The sequence below is a fragment of the Trichoderma harzianum genome (assembly GCF_003025095.1).
Source record: "Trichoderma harzianum CBS 226.95 unplaced genomic scaffold M431scaffold_1, whole genome shotgun sequence".
NCBI classification, from domain to species: domain Eukaryota; kingdom Fungi; phylum Ascomycota; class Sordariomycetes; order Hypocreales; family Hypocreaceae; genus Trichoderma; species Trichoderma harzianum.
Genome location: NW_020209249.1, coordinates 2,232,056 through 2,245,714, shown reverse-complemented (window position 1 = coordinate 2,245,714; position 13,659 = coordinate 2,232,056). Strand labels below are relative to the sequence as shown.

At 51.6% G+C, this 13,659-nt stretch overlaps 6 protein-coding genes across 6 annotated transcripts; 3 read left to right on the top strand and 3 right to left on the bottom strand.

Moving 5' to 3' along the window:
- Positions 1 to 422: 422 nt before the first annotated feature.
- On the top strand, positions 423 to 1,538 carry M431DRAFT_502811 (hypothetical protein). The gene is made up of 3 exons (XM_024918217.1): positions 423 to 585; positions 806 to 964; positions 1,124 to 1,538. Exons 1-3 carry the CDS (start codon positions 565 to 567, stop codon positions 1,409 to 1,411), a joined length of 468 nt encoding a protein of 155 aa, XP_024780345.1. The 5' UTR covers positions 423 to 564; the 3' UTR covers positions 1,412 to 1,538.
- Positions 1,539 to 2,304, top strand: M431DRAFT_192940 (hypothetical protein). Its single transcript, XM_024913222.1, has one exon. The coding sequence runs from the start codon at positions 1,666 to 1,668 to the stop codon at positions 2,050 to 2,052; it is 387 nt and encodes a 128-aa protein (XP_024780344.1). The 5' UTR covers positions 1,539 to 1,665; the 3' UTR covers positions 2,053 to 2,304.
- Positions 2,305 to 2,490: 186 nt separating this feature from the next.
- Positions 2,491 to 4,793, bottom strand: M431DRAFT_73419 (hypothetical protein; the record flags this gene model as incomplete). The annotated part of the gene is made up of 5 exons (XM_024922124.1): positions 2,491 to 2,519; positions 2,593 to 2,787; positions 3,344 to 3,399; positions 3,795 to 4,435; positions 4,584 to 4,793. The coding sequence occupies 5 exons, from the start codon at positions 4,791 to 4,793 to the stop codon at positions 2,491 to 2,493; spliced, it is 1,131 nt and encodes a 376-aa protein (XP_024780343.1).
- Positions 4,794 to 5,800: 1,007 nt separating this feature from the next.
- M431DRAFT_502809 (hypothetical protein) lies at positions 5,801 to 6,522 on the bottom strand. The gene is made up of 2 exons (XM_024918216.1): positions 6,126 to 6,522; positions 5,801 to 6,064 (listed from the first exon to the last, which is right to left on the bottom strand). Exons 1-2 carry the CDS (start codon positions 6,420 to 6,422, stop codon positions 5,900 to 5,902), a joined length of 462 nt encoding a protein of 153 aa, XP_024780342.1. The 5' UTR covers positions 6,423 to 6,522; the 3' UTR covers positions 5,801 to 5,899.
- A 295-nt stretch (positions 6,523 to 6,817) lies between these two features.
- M431DRAFT_515108 (hypothetical protein) lies at positions 6,818 to 10,005 on the top strand. Its single transcript, XM_024920264.1, has 2 exons — positions 6,818 to 6,923; positions 6,981 to 10,005. The coding sequence occupies exons 1-2, from the start codon at positions 6,876 to 6,878 to the stop codon at positions 9,789 to 9,791; spliced, it is 2,859 nt and encodes a 952-aa protein (XP_024780341.1). The 5' UTR covers positions 6,818 to 6,875; the 3' UTR covers positions 9,792 to 10,005.
- Positions 10,006 to 11,614: 1,609 nt separating this feature from the next.
- Positions 11,615 to 12,637, bottom strand: M431DRAFT_502806 (hypothetical protein). Its single transcript, XM_024918215.1, has 2 exons — positions 12,403 to 12,637; positions 11,615 to 12,322 (listed from the first exon to the last, which is right to left on the bottom strand). Exons 1-2 carry the CDS (start codon positions 12,421 to 12,423, stop codon positions 12,107 to 12,109), a joined length of 237 nt encoding a protein of 78 aa, XP_024780340.1. The 5' UTR covers positions 12,424 to 12,637; the 3' UTR covers positions 11,615 to 12,106.
- Positions 12,638 to 13,659: the final 1,022 nt, after the last annotated feature.

Genomic DNA, 13,659 nt, shown 5'->3' with positions numbered 1-13,659 from the left:
TCAGAGATTTTTCAGAGAGCAAATGCTATGTGAAAGAGAGAGGCAGCCAAATTGGATTTATGGAATCATGCCATATAAATATTAAATGTTTTTTTTACCGAAGTTGTTCTTATACTTCCTCATTGGATTCAAGTTTTGGCGGAATCTTTTACGCTTGGTGATATTCAATTTTCAGCCACACTTGCCTGAGGTAGATGCGTAATCTGGGTACCTCGTGCATATGAACTTTTGCCCCGGGAATGAGTCAAAATCCTTTGCTATTACTCAAGGAATGTTATCATTTCAACTATTCAGCGTCATGGGTAATACAAGGCATTTCAAGTCCTACTGAGGTACCTCAGCTCTCTAGGGTACTTCTGTTGCGTGAATCATAAACAGCAAAGGGCGCTGACGGGTGACTCCCATCACGTGACTATTGAGTCACCAAAGCCGCATGCGTTTTCGTCGACTGCGCCCAAATGCTAATATTTCGCCCCTACATAAGAAATCTGAGAGTCGCCGACTTTTTGACCTCCTGCATCCCCCGGTCACCGACACTCCAGATTTCTCGAGCCAACAGTCAAGATGCCCAAGAACAAGGGAAAAGTACGTTTTTTGCACCTCTTTTTCGCAGGGGAAACAACCACAGGGAACCGGGCGAGAGAAATTAATAAATAAATTAATTCCAAAACAACCCCTCCCCCGCCAAGTTTTTGTGTGGTTTTTTTCCCCTGACGCGGCGATCGGAGAAAAAAAAAATTCTCCAAATCCTACCTGATGACTTGGAACCAACGGCTAACAGCTTCTTCTTTTTTGCGCATAACAGGGCGGCAAGAACCGCAGAAGAGGAACCAAGGAGAACGATGACCAGCGCCGAGAGCTGACCTTCAAGGAGGACGGCCAGGAGTATGCCCAGGTCGTGAAGATGCTGGGTAACGGCCGACTCGAGGCTATGTGCTTTGACGGCAGCAAGCGTCTCGCCAACGTACGTTTGAAACTCCCCCCTGAAAAGCAACAACACAGAGAGAAAAATCAACACATCACATGCATGACGCTGCTTACGTCGCTCCACCACCCTGCATCGAGAAACAGCGAGAGAAAAAACGGAAGAAAATCGGGCTAACCAATACTTCTCCTCGTCTAGATCCGTGGTAAGATGCGCAAGAAGGTCTGGATCAACCAGGGCGACATCATCCTCCTCTCCCTCCGAGACTTCCAGGACGGCAAGGGCGACGTCATCCTCAAGTACACCTCCGACGAGGCCCGTAATCTCAAGAACCTCGGCGAGCTGCCCGAGAACGCAAAGATCAACGAGACCGACACCTACGGCCAGGACGGCGACGACAACGCCGGCTTCGAGTTCGGCGCTGACGAGTCCGAGTCTGAGGAGGACAACGACGATAAGAAGGAGCTCGACATTGACGACATTTGATCGCGCAGCTCCGAGCCGCCTCCCGGGGAAACAACTTGCGAGGGAAAAGGATCCATCATTATTTTTTCGCCTTTCCTCCTACTCTCTTCACATCAATACTCGACAACGCCCCCTTGCCCGTTTTTTTCGCCTCCCACTTCTGTGCGCTCTAGGGAAGAAGCGGGGGGGCGAACCCGACGAAAACAAAGGGGCCAGCCTACGCCCTTGGGGATTTGGCACTGCTGTCTTCTCTCTCAAACCTTTCTAGACGTGGCATGATGGAGGGGGCAAGGAAAACTTCAGATCTGCAGAATTCAAAAGTTAACCTTGCTCCCTCCCGGCTGCTGCTCGTTGGGTCCCACGACAGTTATACGGAGTGGAGGTTTTTCGATGGCCGCGGTGGGAGAGACGGCGCGGCTCGTCACAATGGTGTCTTTTTGTCTTTTCACACGTTCATGTTTTCCATCTATACTAGTACTAGGACTGTTGATACTACATATTTTTCTTATGGTTACGACTACATAATATTTTTGCCACAACTCAAGTCACCTGTGATGAGAAACGATCTTGCTCATATTGTGTGGATATTGCTATGCATGCTGCAAATTCTCTCTTGTGCAATCTTTGTTGATATTTCCCACTCTCCCTCCTCTTCTCCCTAAATCCTTATAACCTGTCCCACCACAAACAGAAAGCGGGAAACTCAAAAACGTACTTTATGCTACCAAAAACAAACTTGAAGCCAATCAATCTATCGAGCAATGACATCAAAAGGCCCTCCCCTCCAAACAACTCCAGACTCCCATACGGGCTTGCCACTCCAAAACACAAGCCATATTCTTCTCTCTCTCTCTGTAGCTTGCGACTTTTGACTGTCCCTTCTTTTTGCGGCAGCAACCGATGATCAAGAAATCCTCACGCTGGCACTGCCGTGAGTTGCGGGCAGCTTAGTATATAGCCATCGTGATCCCCTCATAAGGCTTAGGGATAATAGTAGGGAATGCGGGTTTCCCTCTGCGTCGTTTGCTTTCCCGGCCATCATAGGCATCATGCCGCCTGACGCGTAAATCTCTCTTCTCTTAATACTCCAGGTTTCTTCTTTACCAGTCATCATCTTCCTCTTCATCGTCTATGTATACAAATGGATTAGTATTCTAGTATCTTTCTCACTGAAATAAGGAATAGAAAAGGCGAAAACTTACCACTCTTGCTGACTTTATCCTTTCTCTTTTGTAAAGCTGCTGCCAGGGCATTCGCCATGCCACCACCAGCTGCAGGGCTAGGCGCAGCTCCACCGCCCGAACCAGAAGCTCCTCCAACAGTGGCCGCACTGCGGTCGTTGATCTTGCTTCTGTCGACCTTCTTAAGTGATCCGATGCCTCCTGCCTTTTGAATATCTCCAAGAAGAGACACACGCCCACCATCCGCTTTGGGAAGAGGTGCCGTAGGTCCTGATGAATATCCAGAATCTCGATCTGGCATTGCCGGAGGCGGAGGGGGGGGGGCGCCTGCTGCCGAAGGGAATGGCGGAGGTGGTGGGGGAGGAGGAGCGCTTCCGGCTCCTGGGATTGGCGGGGGACCGGGTGGTGGAGGCGGCGGTGGTGCTGGAGGTGCACTGCCAGCTCCCGGGATCGGGGGAGGGCCAGGCGGAGGTGGAGGTGGATGCGCAGCGCTGGCGACAGGCATAGGAGGAGGAGGTGGAGGTGGAGGAGGAGCGCTTCCAGCCCCTGGTGAAGGCAACGGCGGCGGCGGCGGCACCGAAGGAGGAGCGCTGACTGAGGGTAACGGAGGAGGCAATCTTGGTGATGGCATCGGCGGAGGCAGAGGAGGAGCTGGAATGCTGCTGGCTACCGGCATGGGAGGAGGGGGCGGCGGTACGTGAATGGCTGCCGGCGGAGGAGGGACTGGCCGGGCACTCGGAGGTGGCAGTGGAGGAGCGCTCGAGGTTGGCACCTTTGGAGGCAGCGGTGGAGGGAGGGCCACGGGAGCCGGTGCGTTGGCATCGCTGCCTCGAGGGGGAGGCGGAGGAGGGACGGGCCCGCGGCTTGGTGGCGCAGGGGCGCGTTGGCCGGCGAATGGAGGCGGGACATTGAACCTGTGATGCTGGTCTTCGGGCTCGAGAGGCGTTTTGGCGGGTACTCGAGGAGGAGGCGGGGGTCCGGGGACGGACGGAGCAGCAGCAGGCACGGGCTTCTTCCTCTCGACGACTGGATGCGCAAACTTGCCTGCGTCGGGCAGGGGTGGCGGAGCGTTGAATCGCGGCCGAGGAGGAGATGGTGCTCTCGGTGGACTGGGATCACCGTCAACCTTGCCGCCCGACCGCCGAGGAGCCGGAGGAGGAGGCGGCCCGGCCCTCTTGGCATTGGGCGAACCGGGGATGGGAGAAGCGGCCGCAGGAGCAGACGCAGGCGGAGGAGGAGGAGGCGCCCTCACGGCATGGCCGTTGGTCGAAGGTGAAGGCAGCGCGGGAGGAGCAGGAGGAGCGGGTGGTGCGGGCGGCGGCGCTGCTGCTGCTGCCTCTCTGTTCAGCCTGGCCTGTTCTTCTCTGAGGAAGTCGACAATAAACTCCTGGTTGTCCTTAATAAAGTCGTCCGTCAACCCCTTCTCGCTGAGATCATGGCCGTAATGCTCTCGCCACATGGGATCAAAGGCGTCCAAGAGGGCAAACTCGGAACCGCCTCGGCCGTCGTTCAAGCTAACCGAAGAGCCGGAGTTGTGAGAAAAGCCCGACAAGTTGGAGGTTGTAGTATCCGGCATCATGGAGACCGTTGAATGTCGGTGGAAGATGTTTCCCAGCAGGCTGTGTTTTTGACCTCCTCCCGCTGCATGGTTGGATCCGCCAAAAGGCGTTGCTTTCGTGGCTCGGCTAGCATTCTTTTCTCGCTCGTCCATTTTCTTTTTGAACTGCTTAGCCTCTTTTTCGTCGACGAAGCTGAGCGCGGCGAGGCATTCCTCCAATTCAAAGGTATGGAAGAAGGTTCGGTCTTGGTTGTAGCTCCATGAATCGAAGATTTCCTGGTCCCAGATGACCCCGCGGTTGGAGGGCTGTTTCAATTTACCAAAGCTGTTAACATGATGATCCTTTCTCTCTGTTTCTTCAATCGCTTGCGTTCACTTCCCGTCCTTCTTTTGTGTGGGAAAGACTAATGGCGAACGGGTTTTGGGGGAAAGGCAATTCGAGGGTTATTCATACCGAAATATCCACCATCTTGAGCCAGTAGGTGTTTCCGACCAAGTCGTTGGCCAGCACAACAGCGCCCTGCAGTCCCGAGTAGGTCCATTTCGAGCGATTGGGGTATGCAACGTAGAGCTTGGCGACGGCGACGGCCTGGATCTTGTTGGACTGCTTGGGCACGAAGCGCTTGACGGTGTCTTTGTCGTCGTCGTTGAGGATGGAGGGCATGTTGGCGGTGGAGCCGCTGGAGAGCGGTCGCTGGGACGAAGAGAAGCGGCAAGATCAAGGGGCGAGGAGGACGAGGCGACGCTGGGAGATGGCGGGAGAGCAGAGGCAAAAAGAGTCGTCGAGGAGCGACTATCGTAGTGTCGTTTTGGCGGCGTGGAAAGAGGGGGAGGGCCTAGATGAGATGGTAGCTTGACCGTCTCCTCTTTTCGTCTGGCCAGCCAAGGTTGGCGCCCGCTGTCAAAAAGGCAGCAGCTGAGTTCTTAATTAATGACCGGTGCAAGGCCCAGGCAGGCGTGGGCGATGCCCTCGGGCCGAAAACGCTAAGAAATGATGGCTGCTTCTCACGGGGATCGAGTCGGGCGTGCGTCTCCAACGGTGGAGGCATCAAGGGAGGTTTTGTGGAGGTTTTGCAGGACAAGAGAGAAAGGGAAGAGGGAGAGGTGAGGTTGAGTGAGTGAGCAAATGCGTTTCGGACAAAGGAACCGGAATCCGCAAGGCAAGGCGGTGGCAGCGGTTCTGGGGGCTCCGCTTCGGGGGGGTCTGTGGAATCCGCAGCGGCTGTACAGGGCACTAATTGCGAGGATACGCACGCACTGGCTCCCTGTAATTTAGAGCCGGAGGCCCGCGGGGGGAGGGGAGAGGCGCTAGAATCAGCCAGAATAAGGCTCCAGCGTTCAATCCATCCGATTTCAGTGACTGTTCAAAGCCGCGCAGTCCCTTGTCGTCATCACGCAGAACAGCACGAGACCAGTTCCTCAGCGCTGACGAACGGATTGAATGATTCCAGAACGGGTCAGAAGCTATGGATCGCACTTGGGCTGCATGGGCTGTTTTAATAGGAGACGCAATATGGAGGATACAAGCGCCAAGGCAGACAATATGGGCAAGGCGCTTGATTTGATGGGAGTTTGTAGGTGTTGCATCATGACTGCTGTTGCACGGGTACATGTGCCCGAAGGGACAGCTACAAGTCGCATAGAAAGCAGGTTCACGTCATCAAAGAGTGGATGTCAAGTCAAAAATAAGAAGAGAATTAAAATTTATTTATTTAGGGTGTTCATCGTAATTGCTGGTATTGGTGTTTATTTGTTTATTTGTTTATTTGTTTATTTGTTCAGTTCCTCCTTTCTCGCCTGGCGCTCCTCCTTGGTGCCCTGTTGAGGCGGCATCTGCTGGGAGATGGCCGGGCCGGGGTGAGCCTGGTGTGCAGCAAACTTAGGGTCGACATTGGAGGACTCGTTGATCGGCTGGATGGAGAATTGCTTCTCACCCTTTGATTTCGTGTCAGCAATGGGGTGCAAAATCACAAGATGAATGTTGATGAATACATACCTCCTTCTTCTGCTGGTTGTTGCTGGAGTCCATGTTGGAGATCTTGGTAGTTGTAGGGAGTATCTTTGTATGTGTGTAGCGTCGTAAATGTGAAATAGCCTTGTCACGAAGAAGAACCATGCAATTGTTCAAAGTTAAAGAATGAGATTGAAAGTTCCAAGTTGGCATCAAACCAGGCTCTGGTATATATATATGCCCAAAGCGCCTAGCTGAAGCCGGCAAAGCTGCAAGCTTGATCAAGGCGATTGCATCTGGGCGCTGGTGGCGTCGATTGGATGACGTCTCAGTCAACGTCATGGGTATTCGTCAAAGTTAGGTCAAAAAAACGGGCTTTGCAAAGGTCCTACGTGCCACAATGTAAGAACAATCTTTTGGGTATCAAGAATTTTATGGGCTGACACTTGCTGCCATCAATACGGATTACATTAGATATTATTCTCTGCATTATTCTCGTTGCATGGAAATGGTCATTATTGCATCAGGCATCTTCGTCTCATTCCGAGTTGGAAACGGATTAGGTACCAACGATTACAGGCACGTGATTTAAACGGAAAGCGGAGATGCTACAGCACAATAGCTTAGTAGTGCTAAAAACGGTGGTCCACAGAGCTAAACGGCAGCACTAAAACAGCTCCGTCTTGTTGTGGAGAGGCACCTTGTTAGTACTTGATGATAACGGATTGAACTTCCATTGTTAGTCGCCCATGAAGATTCACGCTTCGGCCATGAAGCATCATCACGGTGCCCTGCATGTCGACCAACAATGCGCCGCAGCCTGTCAAACTCTCGCTGCCTCTGGTTGGTTTGCCCTATTGTCTCTCTAACTGGCCTCGTAACTAATCGAGCCACCATTAGGAATACCAGCAGCAGCTGTTCCAAGAGCTCCGGTCTGAGGATGAGCTCGTGATTCTCGCCCGCGGCCTGGGCCAGATGCGCCTGGTCACAAACCTCCTCCACTCCTACGATGCTGCCGGCAGCAACCTCATTGTTCTCGTTGGCTCAAGTGACCGCGAAAACAACTGGATCGGCGAGGCACTGGCCGAACATGCCGCTATCAGTGCGTCTCCCAAAGCACGGGGCTTAACCGTCGTCAACACCGACTCCCAGACCGTCGGTGCTAGGGAAAAGATGTATGCCATTGGAGGCATCTTCAGCATCACATCTCGAATCCTTGTGGTCGATCTCCTGACGGGACTGCTAAATCCCGAGCTCATCACTGGTCTTATTGTCCTTCATGCAGATCGAATCATCGCTACATCTCTAGAGGCATTCATCCTCCGAGTGTACAGGCAGAAGAACAAGGTTGGCTTTCTCAAAGCCTTTTCAGACAACCCGGATCCGTTCACTACAGGATTCTCACCGTTGACCACCATGATGAGGAATCTGTTTCTCAAAAAGGCGTCCCTTTGGCCGAGATTTCACGTCACAGTAGCTCAGTCCCTCGAAGGTAAGAAAAAGGCCGAGGTCATTGAGCTTGAGGTCCCTATGTCAGATTCGATGAGAGACATTCAGAACGCCATCATGGAGTGCGTCGAGGTCAGCATCCACGAGCTCAAAAAGGGTAACTCGGGCTTGGAAATGGAAGACTGGAACCTAGACAGTGCCTTGCTCAAGAACTTTGACGTCATGGTTCGTCGCCAGTTAGATCCAAACTGGCACCGCGTCAGTTGGAAGACACGCCAGATTGTCAGCGATTTGACTATCCTTCGTGGACTTCTCAGCAACATTCTCACTTATGATGCGGTGTCCTTTCTTCAGCACCTTGACACAATACACGCCGCGCACTCCCCTCCGCCAGGATCGACCCGGCAATCTCAGTCCCCATGGCTCTTCTTGGATGCCGCCCAGACCATATTCGACGTCGCACGAAGGCGAGTCTACTCTGCCAATCCCAAAAGCGTATCACAGAGTGGCGAAAACATTGATTCTCTGCGTCCCGTTCTGGAGGAACAGCCGAAATGGGGCATCCTAGCAGAGGTTTTGGAAGAAATCGATCGAGACCTTTTCTTTGAGCCCAAAGTTCGAGATGACTCTAGCGGAAGCATTTTAATCATGTGCTCAAATACGGATACGTGTCGACAGCTCCGCGACTTCCTTCAGACCATGCATGTCAAGCCAAGGGTGGACAAAGATAAGCTTCCCGTGGTGGACGACCCTGAGTTTGAGCGCGAACGCGCCGAGGAAGCTCACAAGCCGTCGGCAAACTTCATGCTGAGGCGGAGGCTTCGAAACTACTTGAAATGGAAGAGGCAATTTGCGCAGGTCAGCGCCAGCCTGTTCGCTGAGAATCAGAAGGCCCTCAACAGCGCCACGGATTCGCGTCCGGGACTTCCAGGTAGTGGCAGGGGGGGCAAGGCACCTGCAAACAAAAGGCGGAGAATGCGAGGCGGCGGAAATTCCATGATCATGTCCGGGCGTGCCGACAATGGGAGCATTGCCCAATATTTCGAGAAGCCAGGGGAGGTGGCAGATCTAATGGCAGAAGTCCAGATTACGGAAGAGGAAGCACTCCAGCAGAAGGAGGACATTGCTGCCGATCCGCTAGAGAACATGGAGGACTACTACCAGCTGTACGAGATGCAGGACTTGGTTGTTGTCCACTCCTACGACGGAGACCAGGATGAGCACGTGCTGGAGGAGGTCAAGCCACGGTACATCATCATGTACGAGCCTGATGCCGCCTTCATCCGCCGTGTGGAAGTGTACCGGTCCTCTCACAATGATCGCAACGTCAGAGTATACTTTTTGTACTATGGGGGCTCGGTGGAGGAGCAGCGGTATCTGTCCTCGGTCAGGAGAGAAAAGGACGCCTTCACTAAGCTCATCAAGGAGCGAGCGAGCATGTCGCTGGTCATGACGGTCGACCCGCACGGAGTTGAGGACCCTCAGGAAGCCTTTCTGCGCACCGTCAACACCCGCATTGCCGGAGGCGGTAAGCTGGCGGCCACGGCGGAGCCGCCTAGGGTCGTCGTTGACGTACGAGAATTCAGGTCCTCGCTGCCATCTCTACTGCATGGGCGCTCCATGGTAGTGGTGCCGTGCATGCTTACCGTAGGCGACTACATCTTGTCGCCGAACATTTGTGTGGAGCGAAAGTCCATCAGCGATCTAATTTCGTCCTTCAAGGACGGCAGGCTATACAGCCAGGCGGAGACCATGTTTCAGCATTACAAGACTCCCATGCTACTCATCGAATTCGACCAGAACAAGTCCTTCACCCTGGAGCCCTTTGCTGACCTTTCTGGCAGCCTCAGCAGCGTTGCTCCTACCAACGTCTCGTCGGACCTCCAATCCAAGCTCGTGCTGTTGACGCTTGCGTTTCCCAAGCTGCGCATCATTTGGTCGTCCTCACCATATGAGACTGCCGAGATATTCGCCTCGCTCAAGACGCTGGAGCACGAGCCTGATCCGATTGCAGCAGTGCAGGCGGGCCTGGACAAGGATTCCAGGGTTGAGGACCAGGTCTTTAATCAGGAGCCTCAGGAGATGCTGTCCATCGCACCGGGCGTGACGCCGCAAAACATCAAGAGCCTCATTCTAGACACGGAGAATATTCGGGAGGTGGCTAACATGACGGAGAAGGAGCTGGAGCCGATAGTGGGCAGGACATCGGCCAGGCAAATCTATGGGTTTTTTAACAGGAACGTGATGGAAGAGGACGACTAGGGGCTCCCTTCATAATGAGCCGGTTAACCCCTCGGTGTTGTCCTCACCTCGAGTGACATTAGAAGACATACTAGGCGTAGGTAGCATTTGATTTAGGGATATACTAGCAAGCACCCAAAGTCTGCTATCCAGCGTCTCGTGTCTCAAATGTAGAGCTCCAGTAGTTGGGAGTATGTGATGATACCAGACACTAGAGGAACATATCTATAGTAGCAGATACTAACGATAGTAGCAGACGATAGTAGCAGATATCTGCTTCCTCTACTCCATGGCTGTAAAAGAAGTCAGACTGATGGCGCAATCTCCCTGCAACGTCTGGATGCTCTGCTGCAAATCTGAGCCAATTGCGCGGTAACTCAAACTCCTCCGGTCTCTCAGCTTTCAACTGTGCTGCAATCAGTTGCGCCGCTGTTGGTCCCTTAGATGGATCGTCAATGCCAGCCTTGCAAGCTCGATCGAAAGCTAGGCACTCTTCGCTGTAGCGACCAGTGCGGTACCTGTATCCAGCAGGTAGTACATATCTGACTTTTCAAATATCTACTCGTATCGCCTAGGTACGTTCAGCTACTATTAATACTTTATTCTAGTATCTGCTACTATCGTTAGTACCTCTCGCTTTCCATCGTTCGCCTTTTCTCGGAGCTGTGTGATCATTCAAAGCATTGCGAATCTTCACTTGCCTCTCAACAAACTACTCAGGAGTTAGTAAACTTCACCAAGATCTGTCCAAAGCCACGAGTTCATCTACCTAGTCACATACTAATGCATACTTTACATATAGATGGCAAACCGAAGCAGCAGACGCCACCTACCAAGGCGTTTTAGGTAAACCTCAAGGAGACGTACGGGAAGCAACTGACAGCGGAGGCCACACAGCGCGGCGAGGCTCGACTCCAGAACCCGTATCAATAGCATCGTTGCATTTTCGTTTCGCTGTCTGTACCTAGGTACATATGCTATGATACCATTTAGATACTAGGTAGAGGGATAGCGCTCCTACCATCACAACGTTAACTGCCTTCTATGCTACCATTTAGACGAGATATCTAATTGATACACGATACATAAGTACCTGTATCTACATGATAGAAATCTCCAAGTATTACTGTCCATTGTGCCACGAGACATCTTTGAGAACATCACGAAGCATTATCCGCCCACATACCGCAACGATCCAATCCCTCATCGTCCAAGCCCCCCAACCTACGCCAATTTCATATCTCGATTCCCCTGATTACACAATGGCACCCAAGCGATCTGCACCCGACGCCCCATTGACCAAATCCCGAAACAAGAGACAGGCCAAGGAACCCAACCAAGGGCCAGGAGCCAATTCAATTCTAAATTACTTCTCGAAGTTACCTACCGGAACAGACGAGCCTGCTTTTGCCTTTTTGGGGCGACCCTTATTCTTATTCTCGATCTTCTTCTGCGCACGAGCAGCGGCAGGCGTCAACTTGGCTCGCTTGCGAGGCGTGATGATTGGGAGCGAGGCTGCCTCCTAGAGAAACCTCGGCGTTGGTTGGCATTATGACTGGCTGCTCTGGAACAGGGTGTGCAGAGGCATCTTCGTTGGTGTCCGATGCAGATATATCATAGTAGCAGATGCTAGAATAAAATATTGATGTGGCGGATACTAACAAAAGGCTGCGATAGTAGCAGATACTAGAATAAAATATTGATAGTAGCAGATACTAGAATAAAATATTGATAGTAGCAGATGCTAGAATAAAATATTGATAGTAGCTGAAAATATTAATAGTAGCTGAAAGTCCCCAAGTGATAAGAGCATATTGTGGAAGAGCCAGATACTCATGGCTTGCCGGATAACTACAAAGGTCTTCTAACACTAGAATCTCACGCAGTCGCTGAGGTTCTGGATAGTCAACTTGAGGTGCTGGATAGTATTTCTCTTTGATTTAGTCCATAGTAAGCAACATTGTGAAAGAAACAGCGAAAAGATATCGGTTATAGTGTCAATTATTCAGACTATCTGATAATGTAGTAATACAGCAGACAAAGGAAAAGAAACAAAGATGTACCGCTCGAGGGCGACTAAAAGGTCCAGGTATCTCAAAGAGTCCAACAATAATCGTACATAGAAGCAAGGAAAAGTGTGATTCGTCGTTCCACGCTGCAAAGAAGCCGTCCTGCTTTGCTCGTTGGGGGTAGTGTGTGTTGTGTCATGTCGTGATTCATAACCGGTTCGTGAAGCAGAGCACCAGGAGTTTTCGCCATGATTTTAAGACAATGTTTTAAGGCACTGTCCTTCTGTTTTTATGCTCCTTCTCCCTCTCTGAGGCTCCAATCATCCCTTATACGGTGCTCCGCATTCTGGAACCTCGCATCCCGGAACCTCTCATTCCACGATGCCTGTAACGCCTGTTGCCTCCAGAGTGACCGCAGGTTATACAAGAAATGATAATACCAAAAAATGATACGATTCCCTGGATCACTGCGGTGAGCATATTGCCGATACCGGAGATAATTGCCATAATGACACTGCCGATGGTTCGGAAGATGGCCTCGAACTGTTTGGTGATGCTGTTAGAGGTGGGTCCCTTTTTTGGCTTGCCATGTCTGGGTACATGGATGGATGGAAGGTACTTACACAAGATACGACGGCACCCATTGTGAAAAGTGTTTATGAGTTGATATAGACGGTGGTTGTGTGTTGATGTGGTTGTGGATGTAGTAGGAGAGCGTTGTGTAGGACGCGATGTCGCAGAGCAGTAGTGTTTTGGTAAGGTTCAAAGTCAAGAGATGACAAATATTTATTGGTGAAGTTGCCTTGTAGAGAATATTCGACTAATAGTCAAGTGTTTGTTTGCTGAGTAGGAATGAATAATAGAGAGCAGACGAAAGAGAGGTGGCGATGGTGCTTCTCTTATACACGAAGCCTGGGGGGCCGCAAACAATCCCTGCACCCAAAGCTTCCCGCAAGAACCACACACACCCAAAAACTTACACTCCATCTAAAAAAGATACATTACGAAAGGCACCACATAGATACGCGCATTAGCAAGGCATCCACTGCCAAGTACTCGTACCTCTTTCACACCTACATTACCGTACCAACAACATGTTTGCAGCCATAAACAAGGCACATTGGACCGCCATCCCTGGCTCCTCCTGCATCTCCTGCCGCTCACCGGTTCTACTGTAAACTTCATTTTGGTACCCACTTGCTGTCCGCTCTTTGCCCCCCTTCCGCATTTGTTGTCTGGCTGGTGGATGGGCGCATCATTTTCTTGTCCTTTCGTCATATCAGCCCGGGCCGTTTCTAGGTTGACAATCCATGCCTGTTGTGTCGATGTTACGCCAAAAAAAAAAAAAAAAAACACCCAAGAAAACGCTAAAATGGAATGCCGTTAGCTCAACGTTGCTTCATGTCCCGAGAAGAGCAATCTGGGAGAAGAAAACAAAGGGCTTCCATGACGTCAAGATGATTTTGCTCTGTCACGGCATCATCATGACCACCATCCATCGCGATGCAACGGTTTCGTATTTCCCCTTTTGGCGCACTACTAGATTCAGTAGGTAGGTACCAAAGTACAGCATTACTCAACGCTGAAATCATCACCACAATTTCCAGTTCTTCTCTTCAATTCTTTCTTATCCTCACCCCCGGCCATTCTCCTCCGGGGAGCTGCACCGACATTCACACTTCACTGCAAGTATCCGTCCAATAGCGCACTCGCCCTCTTGTTGCGGTAAGGCGTCCCGTCCGCCTCACCATTCTGACAAGGCACGGAGTATGTACAGTACAGTTACAGCTGCTAGTTCCCCGGTGGACCCTTGACGTATGCACCAACCCTGGTCCTAGGGAATCTTGATTTTCCCTCCCTCGTGTGCCGCCTTGTGGGAG

Bases quoted from the DNA above. Each gene is read 5' to 3' on its own strand.
- M431DRAFT_502811 (XM_024918217.1), top strand. From the start codon at position 565: ATGCCCAAGAACAAGGGAAAA. The intron at 586-805 runs GTACGTTTTTTG...TGCGCATAACAG, and splicing joins TGCCCAAGAACAAGGGAAAA to GGCGGCAAGAACCGCAGAAG. The intron at 965-1,123 runs GTACGTTTGAAA...CTCCTCGTCTAG, and splicing joins GCAGCAAGCGTCTCGCCAAC to ATCCGTGGTAAGATGCGCAA.
- M431DRAFT_192940 (XM_024913222.1), top strand. From the start codon at position 1,666: ATGATGGAGGGGGCAAGGAAAACTTCAGATCTGCAGAATTCAAAAGTT.
- M431DRAFT_502809 (XM_024918216.1), bottom strand. From the start codon at position 6,422: ATGACGTTGACTGAGACGTCATCCAATCGACGCCACCAGCGCCCAGAT. The intron at 6,065-6,125 runs GTATGTATTCAT...ACGAAATCAAAG, and splicing joins ACAACCAGCAGAAGAAGGAG to GGTGAGAAGCAATTCTCCAT.
- M431DRAFT_515108 (XM_024920264.1), top strand. From the start codon at position 6,876: ATGTCGACCAACAATGCGCCGCAGCCTGTCAAACTCTCGCTGCCTCTG. The intron at 6,924-6,980 runs GTTGGTTTGCCC...AGCCACCATTAG, and splicing joins TCAAACTCTCGCTGCCTCTG to GAATACCAGCAGCAGCTGTT.
- M431DRAFT_502806 (XM_024918215.1), bottom strand. From the start codon at position 12,423: ATGGGTGCCGTCGTATCTTGT. The intron at 12,323-12,402 runs GTAAGTACCTTC...ATCACCAAACAG, and splicing joins TGGGTGCCGTCGTATCTTGT to TTCGAGGCCATCTTCCGAAC.